The 22481-nt window shown below is 36.6% G+C and overlaps 1 protein-coding gene across 2 annotated transcripts in view; it reads left to right on the top strand.

Moving 5' to 3' along the window:
- Positions 1-22112, top strand: part of CAPZA1 (capping actin protein of muscle Z-line subunit alpha 1) — a 46701-nt gene extending 24589 nt beyond the window's left edge. Inside the window, exons 3-10 of one of the 2 annotated variants that reach the window (XM_027597227.1) lie at positions 33-84; positions 3317-3380; positions 8497-8703; positions 11473-11552; positions 12142-12220; positions 17535-17606; positions 20034-20096; positions 20480-22112. In XM_027597227.1, coding sequence (XP_027453028.1) covers positions 33-84; positions 3317-3380; positions 8497-8703; positions 11473-11552; positions 12142-12220; positions 17535-17606; positions 20034-20096; positions 20480-20620 — 758 coding nt within the window. In that variant the 3' untranslated portion in view covers positions 20621-22112. The remainder of the gene's footprint in view (positions 1-32; positions 85-3316; positions 3381-8496; positions 8704-11472; positions 11553-12141; positions 12221-17534; positions 17607-20033; positions 20097-20479) is intronic. The other variant, XM_027597236.1, reaches the window with a different exon arrangement.
- The last annotated feature ends 369 nt before the right edge of the window (positions 22113-22481 follow it).

A 22481-nucleotide genomic window follows, 5' to 3' on the forward strand; every position in this document is an offset into this window, starting at 1 on the left:
TATTTTAGCATCTTTTAATGTTTTTTCCTCAGATGTCCGGCTACTGCTTAATAATGACAATCTCCTCAGGGAAGGGGCAGCACAGTAAGTATCCTTCAAGATCCACTTATATATTTATTTTAATTTTGGATAAACTATGTTGATAATAAATTTGTACCCTGAAACCTAAGTTTAAAATAAAACACTTCAGTATAAAGCAGTTAGCAGTTTTAGTTGTATTTTTTTACTTGGAGAAAACATGCCATGTTGTTTACTTCCTTTAAACTTATTATATGTGATCTTATTTTTTTTATTTTTCTTTTTGCCCAGATTTTCCCTATTAAAGCAGAGCTTAATATGAGCTGTTAGGGTTTCTTCTATACTCCTTTTAGTTCATGTTGAATTTTTTTTAAACGCTAGCTATAGAAAAATTAGGCTGCTATTGAGGAATAATGTTCCCAAATTGCCACAAAATAGTAGATATTCATAAAGTGCCTTAATAGAATTAACCTTAGAATAATAGCATGGTTATTCAACCGAGTCATTGATTCCTTATCACTGTCAGGCGGCTAATTAAATGAAAATACCATGTTCATTTTATCTTTGTCCTCAAAAACATGACAGTGATGTGTGTTTTTGTTTTCTTCCAGTCTAAACACTGTCCAGCTTTCAAGGCCCCCTGTTATCTGGCTTTATCACTACTCTTCTTTACATACAAAATTCTCTTTCAGTTGCTATCTGTGTCATTGGCCCGGAGTTCCTTTGTAAAGGGGAAACCAGAAAAGGATAGTGACTGGGAAAGGGTGGGGTAAAGAGGGTGGGACAAGGATTTTGATGTAGCGCAACAAATAATTATCATAAAAGCATTTGGTGTGATCATTTGGTTTAGATTTTAGCTATAGAAAACTGTCTTAAGAGCTGCTACCTGGGAAACAGTCATCTTCTGCCCTGTCCGTGCTGCTCTTTTGAAACTCATTTTGGGACCAGATTCTGCAAACCCTAACATTTGTACAGCATCACTATAATTGTCATCATGAATGAAACTCTAATTATACATTGATTTAGGCACACACCAAAGATGCATTCTAATGCTGGTTTCTCTTAGATGCATAGAATGCCATAGAAAAAGGCATTCATGATTTGCTAGTTCAGCCCGTCTGTCTCTGCTCTATCATTGAGAGAACCTCATCTACATTTTGTCAAAAGATGATTATCCAATCTGAATGCTTCTAATAATAAGGAATTCACTATTTCACAGGGCAAGTTCCTTGCCTGCCATGTATTGGTCTTAGTATATCCTGCTACCCAAAATAAATCTACTCTGTCCTTCACGTGATAAGGTACTGCTGAAGAGGAGATGGGGAGTGGAATGCCAAGACCCAAGATTGATTGTATCTTAAGCCTGTTGTCCCATTTCCAATTAGGAGTAACGGTAGAACTTGGTATTTAGTTCAGATGCTTTAATTGCCCTGACAGTAAAGCATTGTTTTCATAAATACTCTGGTTCTTATAGATGCTAGATTTTCAGAGAACAGTCTTACTAAAGGAGAACTGCCTTATGCCCAAATACTTGATTTTCCACAGGGATGAAAAAATCAGGTGTTTTTTTTTTTTTCTGTAATGAGGTACTTCAGTCCTTTGGCCATAGTCCTCATAGTAAGCGTTCAGTAAATGTTTCAGTAATCATCATCCTCATCATTATTGCCTTCTATATAAAATAAAGGAGGCCTGAACAACTTTGGATTTACTCTTTCCTGGATTTCTGCCCTTTGCTTCTGATCCCTAGAACCATTCTCTGATAATTCCCAGCCCTTCTGGACTAACTAGGGTGTTGTAGGCCATGTTAAAGAGAGGATTTTATTCTGAAAGAGAGGGCAGAATATTAGTGTTCTGAGCAGACAATGACTCAATGAGATTATATTTTAGAATAATCACTGGTTGCTATGCAGGGGGCAAAAACTGAAGGAAGATGAGTAGTTAGAAGACTTAACTGCAGTAGTTCAGAGATAAATAGCGGTGGTTTGGAGTAGAGTGGTAGTAGTAAGCGTGATGGGAAGGAATCAGATTCTGAATATGTATTCAAGGTAGAACCTATAAGATTTGCTGATGGGATTGCATGTGAAATTTGAGAGAAAGAAGAATCAAAGGTGATCTCAAATTTTGGGCCCACACAAATGGTAGAATGGAAATACCATTTTCTTGAGATAGGATTAAATGTTAACAAATTTTGATGTTGGTATTTGTAATCTGTAATCTTAGGATGTATTTTAGAATGGAATACTTATTTATTCTTTACTCCTTAAGCTTTTCTAAAAAAAAAAAAATCCACTTTCCATGAACATTTAATTTAGATTCCTTTCTGAAGAACTACTGTGTTGAGGCCTCATTTTGTTAATGGGATTGTGGTGTTCTGAGGAAATGATTAATTAAAAAGCACAATAATAACTTAAAATGAAAAGACTGAAGATTAGCTTTAAATATCTGTTTCTTTGGTTTCTCTTGAAAAGTCTAGGAAGAATTTAATAGTCTGCTTAAAAACAGTGGTCTAGTAGGTGTTTCACTAAGTTAAAATAGGGCTGGAGAGGTGTTTAACTCTTCCCTTGGCAAGTGAATTCTCTGAGAAGACTGATACTTTGTAAGTGTATTATGCTTTTTTACACTGCAGCTTATTTCCATTTTTCTTTCACTTTACCTTTTTGCTTACTTTGTAAGATGTACTAGGGAGCCATTGAAAATGCAATTTTGTAAATGTAGTAGTACTGGACAAGTAAACAACAATATTAGGCATGCACTTTGATTATTCATATCCCCCTTTTCAGATAATCTCTTCTTCCTTAAACTCGCATCGGAGACTTGACTCATGCTCAACTCTTACTTCACCCTCTCCTCATGTCAGATGTCTTCCAGTACATTTAATTGTGGTCTCTCCTACCTGCCCTACCTTAGAGAGCCCAGAATAAAAAAGACAGCATTGCTAAAATGTTCATCAATTGAAGATTTTTTTGAATTACTGAAAGCTTCTGTCTAAATGATGAAAACTGTTGGTAATTCACAAAAACTGGATTTCTTAAAACTTAGGAATAGTCTAAGGGGGAGTTCTATTGGAGCCTAGAGGTGGAGAGGAAAAGGTAATTTCAGAGTTTAGGGCACATCTGAGATCTTTGTGGAGAAGAGTTCCTTCAGAAAGCTGGAAGGTGTTAGGAAAACACCAGTTGCCTAAAGAGAAAGGGAAAGAGCACCAGAGAGTGTTTTCACATTCTCTTTCACTATTATGTGAATTACCTTTGTATTTATATATAATTCTTCCCCCCTCCTTTTTTTACTTTTTAAAAAACAGTGCATTTGCCCAGTATAACATGGATCAGTTCACACCTGTGAAGATAGAAGGATATGAAGATCAGGTAATGGCTGTTCATTTTGGAAGGCTGTGCCTGGGTGGTAGTAGAAATCTTAGAAACCAAAGCAGATGTCTGAAGATAAGATGCTGAATAAATTCATGTCTTAGTTTTCATAGTTTTTGCAAATGTTCTACATATTAGGAAATTCTTCCTCTCTCTTATAATACTTGGAGTTTCTTTGACTGGAAAAGAGAGCCGCCCCTAATAAGAATAGTGAAAATAAGAGTTGAGTTTTATACAGATTTTAGAGCCATATGTAATTCTCCTTGGTGAGAGTAACATGATCCATCAAATTTGACATTGTATAGGAAAATAGGCATCCCTATTTAAATAGAGGAACAAAGCAAATATTTCCATTATTATCATAGTTATTAACATTGTATGACAGGACTTTGCAAATTCATTAATGTACACTTCAAAGGCAATATGTCACTAAATACCAAATGCTTTTAAAAGTCTCAATCTTCTTTGAACCCACAAATCTGCAGAATTTCTCCTAGGAAAATAAGTATGTAAATGTATTAAAAAGATTATTTGAAGCAAGGTTTATAATAGTGAAAAGTTGGGAACAATCTAAATGCCCAACATTAAATTAATTATCTGTAGACCAAAATACCATGTAGTCATTGAAAACCAGTATAAATACTGATCTGGGAATGCTGACCTGGGAAGATGTTTGTGATATATTAAGGTAGAACATAAGGGAGCATATGTAGAATTGTGCAAGTTTATTTTTTAAATAGATATTAAAGTGAACTTAATATATCAATGCATCTTTTTTTTTAAGATTTTATTTATTTATTTGAGAGAGAGAGAAAGCGTGAGTGTGGAGGACGGGCAGAAGGAGAGGGAGAAGCAGGCTCTACACTGAGCAGGGAGCCCAATGCGGAGCTCGATCCCAGGACCCTGGGATCATGACCTGAGCCGAAGGCAGACATTTAATCAACTGAGCCACCCAAGCACTCCAGAATCATTGTATATTAAATTTTGTGAAAAGTGCACCATTATTTTATGTATCACTAAGAAAAAACACTGCCAATTAAACTATGACACAGTCCTAAGATGCCATCAAGTATAAGATGAATCCCATTTTATGGAATGTTAAGTCATGGGAGGACATATGCATCTTAAGAATCAAAACTATAAGATATATACATGTACATAGAAAAGGAAATGTGGGAAAATATATACCAAATGTTAACTCTGTGTGTTGGAATTACAGGATTACTAGACTTTGTTTTGCTTATTGTTTGTTTTGGTTTATATTTTTTTTGTTTTGTTTATATTTTTGCTTATCTTAATTTTCTTAATGAAAATAGATTACAAATATAAAAGATAAATACTGAAAAAATAAAAATTGCTTGCAAATAGGAATTATTGAAATAATAAGATGTGTCCAGATACATGTTATAAGAGCATTCCCATGTATCAGTAGTAGCCAGCTTAAAATACAGTCAAAAGGATATTGCATTCTTAGCCATAACAACAGCAACAACAAAAACCCATTACTGGACACTAAAACAAGGAAAGATGTATAAATTATTAAAGATGCCATAGGGGCGTGCCTGGGTGGCTTAGTGAGTAGAGCATGCAGTGCTTTATTTCAGGGTTCTAAGTTCGAGCACCATGTTGGGTATAGAGATTACTGAAAAATAAAATCTTGAAAAAAATAAAGTAGGTGCCATAAAGTACACATACTCACAAAGGAAAAAATAAGACAAAAATAAAATAGATGCCACTCCTGCATATAATAAAAATTGACTATAGTAGGTTAACTAAGTAGAGATTTTTGTCATATAAGAAGTCCAGAGATAATGTTAGAGCTGTTACAGTAGCTCCACCATGTCATCAGATATCCTAGTTGCTTCCAGCTCTGTATTCTGCCTTCCATAGGTGTCGTTTTCATTATCATGCTTTTTTTTTTAAGCTTGATTGATTGATTGATTTGAGAGAGAACTCACAAGCAGGGGGGAGAGGGAGGAGCAGGCTCCTTGCTGAGCAGGGAGCCCGACACGGGGCTCCGTCCCAGGTCCCTGGGATCATGACCTGAGCTGAAGGCAGACACCCAACCGACTGAGCCACCCAGGCACCCCTCATTATCATGCTCTTTAAGAGAGCTGCCCCATTTCAGGGCATTGAATCCAAGATCCAGGAAGGAAAAAAGAGGAAGTTGGAAAAGGTGCTATTGGCCTTTCCAGAAGAAACTTCCACTGATAAGTTATTGACAGAACTCCTTTAATTCTGTCATTCCTAGCTGGAAAGTGTCATTTTTTTAGTTGGAAAAACAAATGAAAGAAGACTAATGAAAGACACAAGGCAACAATCAGAAAGCCCCTAAGTATCATAAAACAGAAGGGAAAAGGAAACAATTGATAAAATTTATGAGATTAATCTTTGATTTCCAGTGCCAGCTGTACATTTTGATTAATTCCAGGTGGAGTTTAAATGTAAAGTATTTTTTTAAAACATAAAAATTTAGTAGGAAATGGAAAGGGAATCATAACTTAAGTAATGATGAAACATTAGAAAAGTTCATAAAAGGAGGCAGGTGCCTGGCTGGCTCAGTCAGTGGAGCACGCAACTCTTGAGCTCAGGATTGTGATTTTCAGCCCAACATTGGATGTAGAGAGCACTGAAATAAATAAAAACTTAAAAGAAAGAAGTTTATAAAAGAAAGTGACCGTTGCATAATAAAAAGGCTTAAAAGTAAGATTTAAAAAGGAGTAAATATGTTTCTCAAGCATAATAGATAAAGAGGTTATTCAGATACCTAAGGATGATACCAGGAGTTCAGTGAATAAACAAGCAACAGACATGAACCACTTGTACCCAAGTTGGAAATAACAAAGCATACTTAGAAAAGTGTTAGATCAAAAAAAAAAAAAAAAAGAAAGAAAGAAAAAGGAAAGAGAAGTGTTAGATCGCCCAGAAGTAGTAATTAAGGAAATGCAGATTAAAATTTAATGTGAATACATTTACCTTTTAGTTATGAAAGTTACAGAATTATGATGATTTTTGAAAGCTTTATGAGGGTAAGACTAAGGAAATAGTTACATTCATGGTTCCTACCATCATTATAAGCAAGTTTCTTAAAGGTTAGTCTGGTAATAAGGACAGGAATCTTAAAACTAGGAATTCTTTCCAAAGAATTTATTTTAAGCAGGAGATTTTATTTATGGTAGAATTTATAGTGGCTCTCGATAATGGAAACTGTAAGTAGCTTAAACCTCCTTCAATTCAGAAATGATTAAGTATATTATGATATGTCACTATTGTGAAATTATATGTAATTTTTAAAAATGGTAAATGTGTCAAAAGACAAATGGGAAATTAGGAAAAAATAAGTGAAACTCGACACATGCAAAGTTTTATCTGCCTAATTAATAAAGAGTTCAACTAGAAAATGACTTGAAAAAAATGATAAGAAATGCCAATTAAAATTTCTATTAATGATGTGCTTGTAACTTGGAATGACACCCTATATTATGTATGTCCATATTATGAATACATTTTTCCCTTTGACGTAGTTGTCCCCCTTCAGAGAATTTATCTCACATGAGTGCTTGGCACACATACATAATTTGTACATAATGAACATACGAGGACATTTGTTGCAGTATTGTTCATAATAGCAAAAGATTGGAAACAACCCAACTATCCATTAATAGAGGACTGGTTGAATAAATTTTTGTATATGCATACAATGGTGTAGTATACAACTGTAACAAAAACAAAGAAGTTCTCCAAGTACTTATCGGGAAAGTTCTTCTAGATATATTAAGTTTAAAAAAAAAAACCACAACAGTAGGTATAGTATAGTATAGTATGCTAGTTTTTGAGTTAAAGAAAGGGGTGGGGAGTTAGAATACGTATCCATACTTGCTTATATTTGTAAAAAAGAAACTCTGAAAGAATATATCAGGGATTGCAAATTTTTTTTAAAGAGCCAGAGAGTAAATATTTTCAGCTTTGCTGGACAGGGTCAGTTGTGACTACTCAACCCTGCTGTTGCAGGAAAGCAGCCATAGACAATACAAAAACAGACAAGCAGGGCTGTGTTCAGTAAAACTTTACAAAAACAAGTGGCACCTGCCATGCTGACCCTTGCTTTAAATTAATAAAGTCAATTGCCTTGTGGAGAAGAGGAAATTTATTAGGAATTTGGTAAATAGGAGTTAAAGGTGAGAAAAAGATCTCACTTTATATTTTTTCATTATTGAACCATGTGAATGTATTACCTATTTTTTTTAAAGATTTTATTTATTTATTTGACAGAGAGAGACACAGTGAGAGAGGGAACACAAGCAGGCAGAGTGGGAGAGGGAGAAGCAGGCTTCCCGCTGAGCAGGGAGCCCGATGTGGGGCTCGATCCCAGGACCCTGGGATCATGACCTGAGCCAAAGGCAGACGCTTAACGACTGAGCCGCCCAGGCGCCCCTGTATTACCTATTTTAAATGCTAAGTATAACGACTGGGAAAGTTTTATGAAATACGTAAAAAAATATAAAAGTGTACAGATAAGTTATTGTTACAGCTACATATAAGGTATATACATTGGCAATACATTAGACAGAAACCAAGAAATGAAGGGTAGGATGGGGAAATGTGGTTTAGGTGACTTAACCATAAACGTAATATTTTTATAGGAATAAAAATGTGAGGAGCGCCTGGGTGGTGCAGTTGGTTGAACGTCCAACTCGATTTCAGCTCAGGTCGTGATCTCAGGGTTGTGAGATAAGCCCCTAGTTAGGCTCCGCGCAGAGTCTGCTTGAGTGTCTCCCTCTCCCCCCAACCTCTCTCTCTCTCTTTCTCAAATAAATAAATCTTTAAGAAAAAAGAATAAAAATGTGACTTGAGGAGCACCTGGCTGGCTCAGTCAATAGAGCATGCTACTCTTGATCTTGGGGTCATGTGTTCAAGCCCCACGTTGGGAGTAGAGTTTACTTAAAAAATAAAATAAAATTTAAAAAAATATGTGACTTTGTTAAAAAATCAATATGGGAAGAGAAACCCAAGTATAAATGAAAAGTTAACTGTCTTCAGAATTTAATTTGTTTTGTAAAATTTGACAAGAACTGTCTTTTTACAGTTACTCATATTTGTAATTATTCTTTGGAAGGTCTTAATTACAGAACATGGTGACCTGGGGAATAGCAGATTTTTAGATCCAAGAAACAAAATTTCCTTTAAGTTTGATCACTTACGGAAAGAAGCAAGTGACCCCCAGCCAGAGGACGTAGATGGAGGTCTGAAGTCTTGGAGAGAATCCTGTGACAGTGCTCTAAGGGCCTATGTGAAAGATCATTATTCCAATGGCTTCTGTACTGTTAAGTATCTGCCTGCTTCATTATTAAAGAATGTTTTATTTCTTACATTTACCTTATCCTTTGGGGGATTTGGCCAGGCAAACATCACTTCTTCTTAAGAGTCTCCTCTGTATTTTATTCCCTAACTCATTTTTGAAAGAGTTTGTATGAATGGAAAATTTTATATGGAAAATTCTTTTTAAAAATCCCAGTGCATAAAAATATTAAATTTCATTGTATCCTATTTCACCTTTGTCTTATTTATTCATCAGAAATTGCCTTATTATCCATCAAAAAAAGTTTTTAAACATCTTTAGACATGGGGAAAAAGTAAATTAAGATTGTCAAGACAGCTATTGCCACATTTATAACTTTTTGGTATAGGCATTTTTATAGAAAGGTACTTCTTATATAGTTTACATGCTTTCAGTGGATTGTCAAAGCTATTTGAACTATTTTTTTTTAATCGGGTAATTTGACTTTTTTTTTTTTACTACCTCTTGATATTAAAAAATGCTACATTTGACTCTATCATGATTTTTCTTTGTAAAATTGCAGATATGATTTAAAAATGTCTATTAGAATATTTTCAGTATGTAATGATGATGAGTTAAATGGCAATAATAGAATATTGGTTAAGAGCCCTTACTTGAAGCCATACTAACTTATTTGAATCCTTGTCTTGCCACTTAATTAGCTATGTGACCTTGGGCAAAGGAGTTAACATCTCAGTACCTGTTTTCACTTACAAAATGGAAATAATAGTTCTTACCTCATAGGATTGTTGTGAAGATTGAATGAGCTAATAATGCATATAAAATGCTTGGAAAATGACACAAAGAAAGCTCTGCCTAAATATTGGATATTGTTATTATTACATGTTTTTTGTTTGTTTTTTATTTTTTAAATAATGGAGAAAACCCATTATGGTGGATAAGTACAGTTCCATTTTGCAACCCAGTATTGCGAAGGAAGACATGACACACACTCTTTTAGAAATTGACTTTTTTCTACTTAACATTTGTTACCTATTTAAAATTTGGCACTACCTGTTCTTATTTTGGAGAGCTTCTACACCAAGTAACCCTACTTTGTCTTTTCTCACTTGTCTTAGCTAATGGATGAGCTATAGAAAGCCATGGAATTGTTCTAACAGTGTCTACTGTATCCAAGTGTTTTATATCCTCAGAGCTGTCCTGCTTCGTAATTCTTAATGTCACCTCAATATTCCCTATGATGTTTTCTGTATCGCGTGTTCCAAACCATGCTCAATGTCCTTAGGCATCTTTCTGATCCCCCACATTTTAGTAAGACTGACATGAAATCTTTTTCTCTTCTTTCTACACTCAGCAATCTTCCCTCTTCCACTGTACTTAATCTTAGGAAGACGGATCCTTATTCTTGATTTTATATTATCCTATCTGATACATTTCTCTTTACCTAGAAATAAATATTTTTATTTCTCCTGTCCTTAAGGAGAACAAACTTTTCTTCAGTCATAATAATTTCTGTAAGTTACTTCTCTTCTCTTTTTCTCTCTTGCTCCTCCTCACTCTCCTCCACCTCTTTCCTTCCCTTATCTCTCTCTGCTACATAACCATACCTGGGAGCATTCTGCTCCTACTAGTGCCACTGCTTCATTACCTATCTACTTCTTAACCCTGTGAATTTTGGCTTCAGTCTCTATAGAAATTTCTCTCTGAGGTTATTGATGGTTCCTGAATTGCCTGACTCAGTATCCTTTCCTTCATCCTTGACTTCCGTATGCTATTTCACAGAGACCAACCAGCTACTTCCAGAAATTCTCTTTTGCTTACACTGCTCTGTCAGCACCCTTTACTCATTCTAAGTCTGTTTCTACTTCTTTTCTTCTCCCCAAACTTTGTAAATGTAGGCATTCCCCATTGCTGTATTTCTCTCTCTTGAAAGCTCATAGTTATTCAATATAGGGAAAGTAGACGTGAAAACATTTTGTGGACTGTAAAGCACCATTTGTTTTTTTTTTTTTTTTTTTTGCTTTTCCTTTGTATTGCATTTCTGTTCTCCTCTTCCACATTAAGGAACAGTTGGGGTTTCTAACTACTAGCTGAATTTCCCAGTTTGTTAATGACACTACCATCTTTCTGGTCATCTCAGCATGCAAATACTTTGGCTCTTTCCCCTTTTTTGCCCTTCACTTGCACTATTTTGCTAGACTTGGTTATGCTTCTGCATCCTGATACCCACTGATACTACCCTGACATATTGCCTAGATTAATGCTCTGGCCTCCTAACCAACTTCAGCTTTTCCTCCATTGTTCCTATACACCAATATTATTCTTCCAAAACAACAGTTCCGGTTATGTTGTTTTGGTTCTGTCCGTTGCCTGTAGAATAATGTCCAGACTTTTTACCTTACATGTAGAACTACGGGACTTAAATCTGTTATCCTGGATTATCACCATTTCACTGAACAATCCCCCAGTTTCCTGTCTGAATAGTTTACTCATCTTCCCTCTCAGTCTCTGCTTATGAGTATCTCACCTGTCTTGTAAGGCCCAGCCTAACTGGCATCTCCCTTGTACCCCTAGTCAGGAGTGGTATTTCCTTCTGCGTTCATTGTACCTGGGTCTCTTGTGGAACTAAACATGTTCTGCTCTGTGTTCACATCCCATGAAGTCTTGTGAGTTATAAGCTCATCCTGCCTGATTCTTTGTCTCCCCCAAGAACTTAGTATGCTGCTTTTGTACAGTGTTTGTCACTTAGATTAAATGTTTTCAGAGTCTAACTTTTTTTTTTTTTAACAATAGGTTTATGCTAAAACTATAGATGGGCAACAGACCATTATTGCATGTATTGAAAGCCACCAGTTTCAGCCTAAAAACTTCTGGTAAGAAAGCAGATGTTCTCTTCTATTTGTATCTAACTTATATTGGAAAGAAACCAAACTGGCAGTTGAAACTTGGTTTTTAATCTAACTAGTTTGGGATAACTTATTTGACTGAGAGACTTCAGTTCCCCATCTGTAAAACGAGGGATTTAGATATGAACATTTAGATTCCTTTCAATTCTGAGATTTTATAATCTATCTTTTTAAAAAGTGCTCTTAATATCGAGTGAGAATAAGTGATTGATTAATAAAGTGCCTAGTTGAAAATCTGAGTTTTACTTGGGTTTGGTTAATAATATGTGAGTTAATTGCAAAACTCAGCAGCCCATCCATCTGTGTGGAAGAGCCTCCCATGAACAGTATAGGCATGGTTTTCTATTCCAAGACTGAAGAATGAAAGTCAAAATAACTTAGAAAAGGCTTATGTTTAGGCAGTTGGATATAGACTTATATTTGAGTAGACAGAGCCTTAGATATGTCAAACTGGAAATGACTTTTCTCCCCCTTTCCCAAATTCTCTGCCTTAGTGGCAAATCACCTCTTTCTTGGGCTAATAGCTAACTATGCAGTCTTGTATGTGTTTTAATAGGAATGGTCGTTGGAGATCAGAGTGGAAGTTCACCATCACACCACCTACAGCCCAGGTGGTTGGAGTACTTAAGATTCAGGTGAGACCCCACATGTTAATAGGCCATGTTAAAATGTCACATCTTGAAAACAAACATGGAAGTTGGTATTTGAAGTAAGGAACAACTATATGTAGATAGATGCAAAGGAAGATGGATGGTAGTAAATAGAAATAGGAGCCTCCTTTGTGGGGAGGTAGTTAAAAAGAGCTATTCTGGATTGATAAAGGATAGTCATGTGGTATGTACTGCTTGCTTATTATTTTTCTCTTCCAAAGATAACCTAAGGTTTTTCCAGGAATTATCAAATAGCAGTTCTGGGGGCACCTGGGTGGTTCCGTCAGTTAAGCATCTGCTCCTGATCTCAGCTCAGGTCTTGATCTCAGGGTTGTGAGTTCGTTCAAGCCTTGCGTTGGGCTCCACACTGGGCATGGAGCCTACTTAAATAATAATAATAATCTTTAAAAATAGCAGTTCTAAGAAAGAAGAAAACAATTATTAAGTGACTAAGTAGCAGCTGCTGTAACTTACTTAGGGTCCCTTGTATATTACCTCATTTAAGTGTGTACATAGACATAAAACTTAACTCTTTGCTCTGAAAAGAGCTACATGAATGGGATTATTGTTTTGTTTTTTACAGTAATAACAGAAGATTTTAAAATCAAGTAAATAACAGAGGAACTAGAGAGAATTGCCAGGTGTCATCAAGTATGGAATATAAGTAACCAAACTGAGCAGATTTCTAATGCTTGTTTCAGAACAGATAGGCAGGTGAATAAGGAGCTTGTTAATTCATTGGATGCCTGTCTGGGTCAGAGTCTTCTGATATCCTAGCAGAGATTTGACTTTCAAATTGAGGGTGATTTAATTCTTAAGCCCAACTAACTCAGGTCAGATTAAAAGTTAATGATAACTGAGAAAATCAGTATTTAATCGTACCTCTATTATATTGCGTTAAGTCTTGCTTTTATAACAATTAGCAAGAGCTGCCTTTTTAAACGGTATAATTTAATCAGAGCATATGTGGTAGATATCATCTGTACCCACTCTTTTCAGGATAGCTCCCTGCTACAAGTAACAGCAGCTTTCTTCCTGGGAACTTTTCCTAGCCACAGAAACATGCCCGACTCAGATGAGGCAAGCTAGAAATGTTAAATTCACAGCTCTGGAGCAATCTGTAGTGCCATACAAGAGTTGGTAGATAAATATGCCAGCTTCCTCACCCATTAGGTCGTACAACTCTGAAGCATGTTCTGCTTAGTCTTCCAGAGTCCAGGGCCCATAGCTATAACCTGTTTGTTAATGCACCTATAACACTTTCTTCCCTTCTGTGTCTCAATACCGCAGTCCTTACTAGTCCTTCCTGAGATTACCTCCCAAATAAACTACTTCCTCTCAAATCTTTGTCTAGGGGTATGCTTCTGGGGGAGCCCAACCTAAGACAACATATATATTATTCTACTTCTGTTTACTGTATATATGAGTAGCCTAATGCTTTAGATCTCCCGTAACTGTGACATTAGCATTAACCAAGTAGCTTACTGTAAATTTATGTAACTTTATTTTCTTCTGGAAGGAAGTAGTTGCTTGTGTTTCAACTTTGCCAATGCAAACCAATAAATTAAGTGTATATGTCATAAAGGGTGATAGTTTCTGATAAGACTTCAAATAGGGGTCAGTACCTAGACCTTATTTACACCTTCTAACCAGATTGGCTCATCACACCTTGGGGAAAAGCTTGCTTCATATAGGTATCTTAAAAATCAGAGTGAGAATTACTTGGAAAAGTCACTAAGATATTTAGCCCTTTGGTTATTCTATAGGCAAAAGGGTAGTTCTGGGAAGTCAACACTTTCTGAGGATTTATGTTGATGATAGTCATGTTGAAATTTTTATTAGCAGATGAGACCTAGAAAGGTTTTATTGCTTTTGGCAACTTTGAAGCTGGGGAGATTCTGGCCAAGGATCTCATTGTGGATATCTGATGTCATTGTCCTCCCAGCCCTTGGACTCCTCCCCCTAGGCACCTCAGTAAAATGGTTTGTTCCCTTCCCTGCCCAAAAAAGAAAAAGTTTTGTTTTACAACAGAGTTTGCAGCACCCAGCTGGTTCTTGATCTCGGAGTTGTAAGTTCAAGCACCGTGCTGGGTATAGAGATTACTTAAAAATAAAATCTTTAAAAAATTTTTAAAAATTAAAAAAAAAGCAATCCTCAGAGTTTAAGCTTAATTTGTCATTGGTGTATTAGATAATGAAGTCAATATTTTTAGAATTTTCAACTGATTTTATAAACAGCAAGCCTTAGTGGCCTTATTCTATATTCCTGTCCGTGTTCTAGTTCTTACGACCCATGCAAACCAGTTGCATAGTCCTTATTTTTGGATAAAAAAAGATGTGCCTTGCATAATTCCTTCTTTCAGATGGGTTCTGAGACACCTGTCTCAAATATGTAAGTCCTTGTTTCTTCTCTGGACAGAGCTCCATTTTTTTAAATATCCCTCATCCTGTTGGTACTCACTCCTCTTCCTAGTGTTCTTTTCAGCCTCTGGACTTTCAGTTTCTAGTTAAAAAATGATCAAACAAAACTAGTGTCTGGGTGTGACCCACCTATATTTTGAACATCCTTGTCCTTGTAACATAGGCAGGCCAGATCTGAAGACTCAGAGGGGGCCCCATAGGACCAACCAGGGGGGTCCTTGGTCTTGCATAGGATAGAAATGAAACTCAAGCCAGGAGGAAGTGAGAGCAGAGTTTATTGAATAGTGTAAGTTAGCAGATGGAGTGTCTGGGAGACTCAGAAAAGGAAAAGTGAGTCTCCCCATCACTTGGGGTTAGGGATTTATACTGGAAAGGGATCCAGTGTACATGTTCCTTCAGGAATTCAGGGTAGGTTCCAGTTAAAGGTGAGTGCCAGCTGAACAATAGGTGTATTCCATAAATCACCAAAGGTAGGGTGTGTTAATGCCAGTGTCAACCAAGGTTTGTTCGAAGCTAATGTCCCAGAATGTGCTTGGGATCCGGTTCTTCTTAGATGTTATCAGGTATTTGGGGGCCTGGGATGAAACCTAGAAAATGATTAACTTTCTTGTGTCCCCTTGGAGTGGGAACATAGCTTCTTTGGTTTACTCAGATGCAAAGTATGAGAACATGAGTAAATAGGACTTAGCAGAGAAACAGCAGAAAAAGGGCCTTTCTAGAATGGAGTCCATTCGGCTTCCCTATCTCACTTGTCTGTTGGAATTTTAACCTTTATATGTCATCATTACTTAGCCCAGTCTTTTTTGCCCAGATCTTTTCTGTTCTGATTCTTGCATGTAGGTATTACAGGCATTTATCAACTCCCTGCTTTTCCAGTGTATTCTTAAGTTGTCTTTTTCTCTTTAAACTCCTTTAGAAAGCCAAAAGATGAAATGTAAGTGTTTGGAGAAGGTATGGAAAGTCTAGTTTGTGTTGCGCATCTGGACAGAGTCAGCGGTTTTTGTCCCCTTAAACAACGCTCTGTATGGATTCATATTGCCCAGGGAAGTCCTTTTGTTGCTAATAGGATCGTGGTTTCTGCCTAGATGAAGGCTTGGCTGTTTTAATCCCCTTCTAATGATATCTTAGAAGAGTGTCCCTAATGAGACATGTTACTTCTACCTGGATCAGGGAATTTCTAATTTTGTGACAGAACTTAACAGTGGGAGGTATTATGCATGTTGGACATGGTTTTAGTTCTGGAATTTGACCTAATTCATATTCTAGTTCCTCTTCCTACTCGATATGTGAACATGGATAAGTTATTAAACTGCCTCAAGCCTCAGTTTCCTTATCTGTAAAATGGGAATAACGGGCGCCGGGGTGGCTCAGTCAGTTAAGCGTCTGCCTTCAGCCCAGGTCATGATCTCACGGTCCTGGGATTGAGCCCGGTGTCAGGCTCCTTGCTCAGCAGGGAGCCTGCTTCTCCCTTTCCCTCTGCCTGCCAACCCCCCCATCTCCCGCTTGTGCTCTGTCAAATAAATAAAATCTTTTAAAAATAAAAATAGGAATAACAATGGTCCCTGTTTCAGAGTTTTTGTAAAGATTGAATGAGATCATATACGTAATAACTAAAATGTTTGGCATAGTGTTTAATGTAGAGTAAGGACTCAGTAGCTGTAGTAGTGCAGGTACAGTTCTTTTTTTCTGCTTTATCTCTACAAACATTCCTTTTTGTCCAAATGTCTCCTGGTGGCCTGGACTAGATGAAGGAAACGGGCAGTACCTAGACTACTATTCTAGCATTATGCCCCAGTTTCACTCCCTCCACGTGATTTTCTTCATAACACAAGCGTAATCTTTCTAAAACATTCCCTTTCCCTGAGTCCCATCACCTTTAATAGGATAAAGTCTGGACTCTTAACATGGTTTATAAGGCAGTTTGCTTTTCAGAGTCTGTCTCCAGCTTACATCAGAGCACTGTCTCCTGCCACACTACCCTCCCACACATACTCATCTACAGTGAGTTCTTTATTCTTCCCTAAACTAAACCATTCTCTCGTACTTTTTTTATCCCCTTGCTAGATGTCCTTCTCTACTTGTCCACTTAGGTGACAACTCCTATTTGCAAGACCCTGTTCAAATGCACATAACAAAAGGATACTCTCATCCTATTTTATATGGCCAGTTTGTAGCCATGTTAAGATGATTGAACCTATCTTGTAAGTTGCCAAAACTTCCTGATATGTCATTGGTTAGTCTGTCTCTTGTGTATGCCTCCTTCTTGCTAATTGGTCTCATAATTGTAGCACCCCACTTTACCATACATCCTCAGAACTGCTTTTGTCTTGCTTTTTTGTAGTCTGATTTGCCAGTAGCATATTTTTTCTCAATTTGTCTTTAACTGTCAATTAAGTTTTTCCTGCACTTGGTCAGATCTACTTACCAATATTAATGATTGTATATGTGGAGGGATGTGTAAGGGATTAGGATCCATTAAAATTCCTTGGTTTTCACAGAGAAAAACTAATGTTAGGTTTTATTTTAATTATTTTAATACTCTTAAGAGTGGAATCTTATTTAAGGTCTTTGTATTCACAATACTAGCACAGTGCCTGGAATGTAATAACACATAATAAATATTTGTTGAACTTAATTAATAATCAGTTTCCCCTGCTAAGAAAAGTGAGAATTCTTAAAAATTTAAAGTGTTCTATGAATTTTAACCACCATTGTGAGTTACAGTTGGTCATATTAATATTTTGTTCAGAGTTGGTAAAGATTGGAGATGGCTTTAAAAAAAAAAAAGATTGGGCATGGCTTAAAGCATGGATTCATACCTTAGCAATAGGTTTCTATATGAACTACACATAAACTTGCTCAACCATTGTCTCACACAGGTTCACTATTACGAAGATGGCAATGTTCAGTTGGTTAGTCATAAAGATGTACAGGATTCAGTAACTGTTTCGGTGAGTGTGGAATACTTAATATCTGTCTCACTTGTGCCTCAGTTTTTTTTAAAAAGTTGATTTTGATCCTGAGTACTGATTCTGCCACTAGAAATTCAGTCTGTTTTCAGTGCTTTGTTTTTGGCAGCTTATAAAAGTATGCAATCAACCCACTATATTAGTTCACAGTCTTTGACTAAATATAAGAAGTCATTATGTAACATAACATGATATAATGACAAATATTGATAATGGCTTTAGAGAATCCACATTTCTTTCTTTCTCAATTGTGAGATTTGCTCAAGGATAGCAATATCTTTAGTCAATAAATACCAGGAAGAAGGAAAGTTTGCCAGCAAATCTTATAGGGCTACATTCATATCACTAGAGAAGCTGAACATTTTTAGGAATACTCAATTAAAAAGTATGTGTTCTATACCTGGAAAGAAGGGACATAAGTTTTTTTTGTATTCTCAATACTTCTTTATATCCTAGAAGTTATCGAGCACCTTCAAATAGCTTTTGTTTGGGGCACCTGGATGGCTTGGTCGGTGGAGCCTATGACTTGATCTCAGGGTTGTGAGTTCGAGCCCCATGTTGAGTGTAGAGCTTACATTAAAAAAAAAAAAAAAAATCTTAAAAAAAAAAATTGGTCCTGGGATCAAGCCCTGCATTGGGCTCCTTGCAGAGCTTGCTTATCCCTCTCCCTCTGCTGCTCCCTCTGCTTGTGCTCTCTCTCTCCCAAATAAATAAATAAATAAAATCTTTAAAAAATAAATAAAACTTTTTAAAAAATTAAAGGGATACTTGGGTGGCTCAGTTGGTTAAGCATCCAACTCCTTATTTCGGCTCAGGTCGCGATCTCGGGGTTGTGGGATCAAGCCCCACATTGGGTTCTGTGCTCTGCAGAGAGTCTGCTTGAGATTCTTTCCCTCTGCTCCTCCCCCCCCCCAACAGGCGCACGCACTCTCTCTCTCTCTCTAAAATAAATAAATCTTTAAAAAATAAATAAAATAAATAATTTTAAAAACAAAAAAAATAGCTTTTGTTTATGTATATCTGTCAATATATACCTTATTAGAAATTAAAACTGAGAAATGTTAAATATTTATTAATTTAAAAATATAATAACAGGGACACCTGGGTGGCTCAGTCAGTTAAGCATCTGCCTTCGGCTCAGGTCATGATCCCAGGGTCCTGGGATCAAGTCCCACATCAGGCTCCTTTCTCATCAGGGAGCCTGCTTCTCCCTCTCCCATTGCTGCTCCCCCTGCTTGTGCTCTCTCTCTCTCTCTGACAAATAAATAAAATCTTTTTAAAAAATTACAATAAATTCATTACTTGTTAACCTAAGTAACATTTTCATGAAAAACAACTATATTTTCCAACCAACAAAAAAAAGAAAAATAGTGCAAAGAATGGCATTGATTTACATTTTTACGAATTGCATAGTGTCTGACTTAATAAAAGACAACTGGATTCTCATATGTGCCCACACATTCCATTAGCCATCAGAGTGATGAAGCCATCACACATCATGTAGCTTCTGGGACCTGCATTATGCACACTTGAGAGGGGAAGTAGAAAAGCAAATGATTTGTCTTAGTGTTGTTGTGAAAACAAAAGATGGTTTTGACTGAAAGAATCTGGGGACTGCTGCTCTAGGCAGAAAAATCTTAACCTTTTAATTCTGTTCTACTTAATGATGAAAGGAAGAGAGAATGAAAAATGAACCAAAGTGAAAAGGATATGTTAATATTGTACCTGAATCATGTAAAGCAAAATGTGGTTGGTTGAACATCGTAAGTAGCAAATAGAGGAGTATATGAGTTTAACATATATGGCTAATATTGGTGAGGGCGTTGTTTATATCATCTTAAACTAGAGATATTTTCAAGGCATAAAAATTTCAAGACATTTGGGGCGCCTGGGTGGCTTAGTCGGTTAAGCAGCTGCTTTCGGCTCAGGTCATGATCCCAGGGTCCAGGGATCAAGTCCCACATCGGGCTCCCTGCTCTGCGGGAAGGCTGCTTCTCCCTCTGCCTCTGCCGCTCCCCCTGCTTGTGCTCGCTCTCTCTCGTTCTCTGATAAATAAATAAAAATCTTCAAAAAAAATTATTTCAAGACATTTGGGCATACTGTGGTAGATTGGAAAGAGCATGGGGTCTTTTTTCAGACCCTGTCTTTATCTTTCAAGAGCCATATAATTTTGGCCTAGTCACTTTACAAGGATTCTGTTTTCTCATCTGCAAAATGGAGGTGATGCTAATAACAGATCTACTTCACAGGGTTGTTGTGAGAATCAAAGAAGGTAACGTGCATGGGAGCACTTGACAAACTATAAACTGTTCTACATATCTTAAGATTTCTTTAAGATGGTCTTTTCAGTATCCTTTTATCGACTGCTTATACTTAAAAAAAATCCTATTTCCCCTCTTCCTCCATTAGAATGAAGTCCAAACTGCCAAGGAGTTTATTAAAATCATAGAACATGCAGAAAATGAATATCAGGTAAGAAGACTTGGAACTAATTTTTCTAGATCTTTAGTACCTTATTATTTTGCTGCTAACACATTTTGTTAGACTTCTCTTTGTTCTTTTAACATAAATATCGGTGTTGTTCAGTCTAAGTATGGAGACTACAGACCTTGCAACCTGGCATTGTGCTTACAGTCAAGGTTTCAACATTGGAAGGGATTATAGCTCTAGTTTTAGAAATAATGTAAGTGGGCTTCTTAACTCGCTTCAGAAATGGGAGAGGAGCTTACTAGGAATATTATATCCTGTCTGTCCTTCTTAGAAGACTCAAGCATGTCCTTTGACTACAGAGTTACTTTCCTAATCACAACCATCCATTTCCGTTCAAGCAACTTATCTTCAATTATCTATTGCAGACAGCAATTAGTGAAAACTATCAAACAATGTCAGACACCACATTCAAGGCCTTGCGCCGGCAGCTTCCGGTTACCCGCACCAAAATCGACTGGAACAAGATACTCAGCTACAAGATTGGCAAAGAAATGCAGAATGCTTAAAGGCTGAATGTAGGATTCTTCAGTACGTGGAAAGAAAGGATTCAACATGCGGTCATATGATAAATAAGTGATTTATAAACAAGAGTGATATTTTGCTAGGGCTTTCAGAGCTAACAGGTTTTCTAGCCTCATGGAATACTGTTGAACCTATAGCATCGTCTTGATTCTTTTGTGTTCTCTGCCTTGTAATTTTCTGTTTTCACTATATCTACTTGTAAATTTTTTTTTTTTTTAATTCTGCCACATTTAATGATGGAGAGAGAGAGAGAGATCTATTCTGGAGTCATTTTACTGTTTAGAAAATTTTCCTAGCCATGAAGCCCTGTTACTGATATAGACAGGTCATACGCTCAGTACTTTTCTACTCCTGTCCTTCAAAGCACTTCTGGTACTTCAGTGGTTTTTACTGATCCACCAACAGCTAAAGAGGCTATGCTACAAACTAGCTGAGTGGAAGACACATTCATCCTTCTCCCTCCAACTGCTTTGATCATCATTTATAGCATCTCATAACTGTAGTTTTCAAAAGTTTGGATTGGGCTTTTCAGGTCCTTTTGTGGGAGCAAAGGAAGTTTTCTGGAAATTCCATTATAGTCAGCTTCTCTAGGGAAGTTGTTTTTAAATCCAAAGACTTGAACCACATTCCCTGCACATGAACGTGTTTGCTTTTTTTCTCTTCCCTCATTGTCTCCTTCCCATCTAGTACCATTATAGTTACAGACATCTGCATTTTTAGAAGGGTTTTACCCATTTATTATTTTTTATTATTCAAGAACTGCTGACATACTAGGGATGTAATAGAGTATAAAACTTGAAAAATGCAGATGTTGAAGGAATAATAGGTATCTTGTGCTTTAATACTTTGTGGCAGGATTGTACTATAAGCCGATGAATCAAACAACTATGTAAATCACAAACAAAAACTAAAAATGAACCAAAGTGAAAAGGATACGTTCCAGGCAGTATCTTTCTATTGTAACCTGTTATTTAAGGGAATACTAGTGATTTGTTCTAAATAGGATGTAATGTAAAACTTGTTCCAAATTACTCTTCCTCAGTCCTGCCTGCCAAGAAAATGTAACTGTGATATAGCAACCCTTCCCAGGTATATTGGCAGGTATATGTGTGATCTCAGAATACACAGGTGACATAGATATGATATGACAACTGGTATTGGTGGATTCATTTACATTGTTTACACTTCTATGACCAGGCCTTAAGGGAAGGTCAGTTTTTAAAAAACCAAGTAGTGTCTTCCTACCTATCTCCAAATAAATGTCAAAAAAGAAGGGTGTTTGTGCTTCAGCTTTGTTTTTGCTCAGTAATACAGTCAAGCAAGTTTGTTTCCAAGTGACCTGTTGAGCTGTGTAAGCATTTTTGTTTATTTCAAATAAAATATATTTGTATTATGTGTCATTCATACTATCCATTCATATCACACTATCCTCTGTATCAGGTAGTCCAATAGAAATATACCTGTTTTGTTCTTAAATTGTCTGAGTCTCTCCTTTTCAATCCATCTCTTCAGTTTTTGTTCTCAAGGTAAGATAGAACCGTGTTTGGTCTTATTTGATGAGAATGTTCAGGGTTTCCGAAATTGGTTCCTACCTATTACATATTCAGCGATTATCCAAACACTTGGAAAGAACAGCTCTTTTTTTTTTTTTTTTTTTTTATTTGAGCATTGTCTCTGTGGGTAATACTGCTCTTCGCCCAGAGGCTACGGATGGTTCACAGGTTTTTTGGTTTTTTTCTTTAAGATTTTATTTTTAAGTAATCTCTACTCCCAACATGGGCTCAAACTCACAACCCCAAGATCAAGAGTTGCATTGCTCTACCAACTGAGCCAGCCAGGCACCCC

This window comes from Zalophus californianus, chromosome 4 (assembly GCF_009762305.2).
Source record: "Zalophus californianus isolate mZalCal1 chromosome 4, mZalCal1.pri.v2, whole genome shotgun sequence".
Taxonomy (NCBI): Eukaryota; Metazoa; Chordata; class Mammalia; order Carnivora; family Otariidae; genus Zalophus; species Zalophus californianus.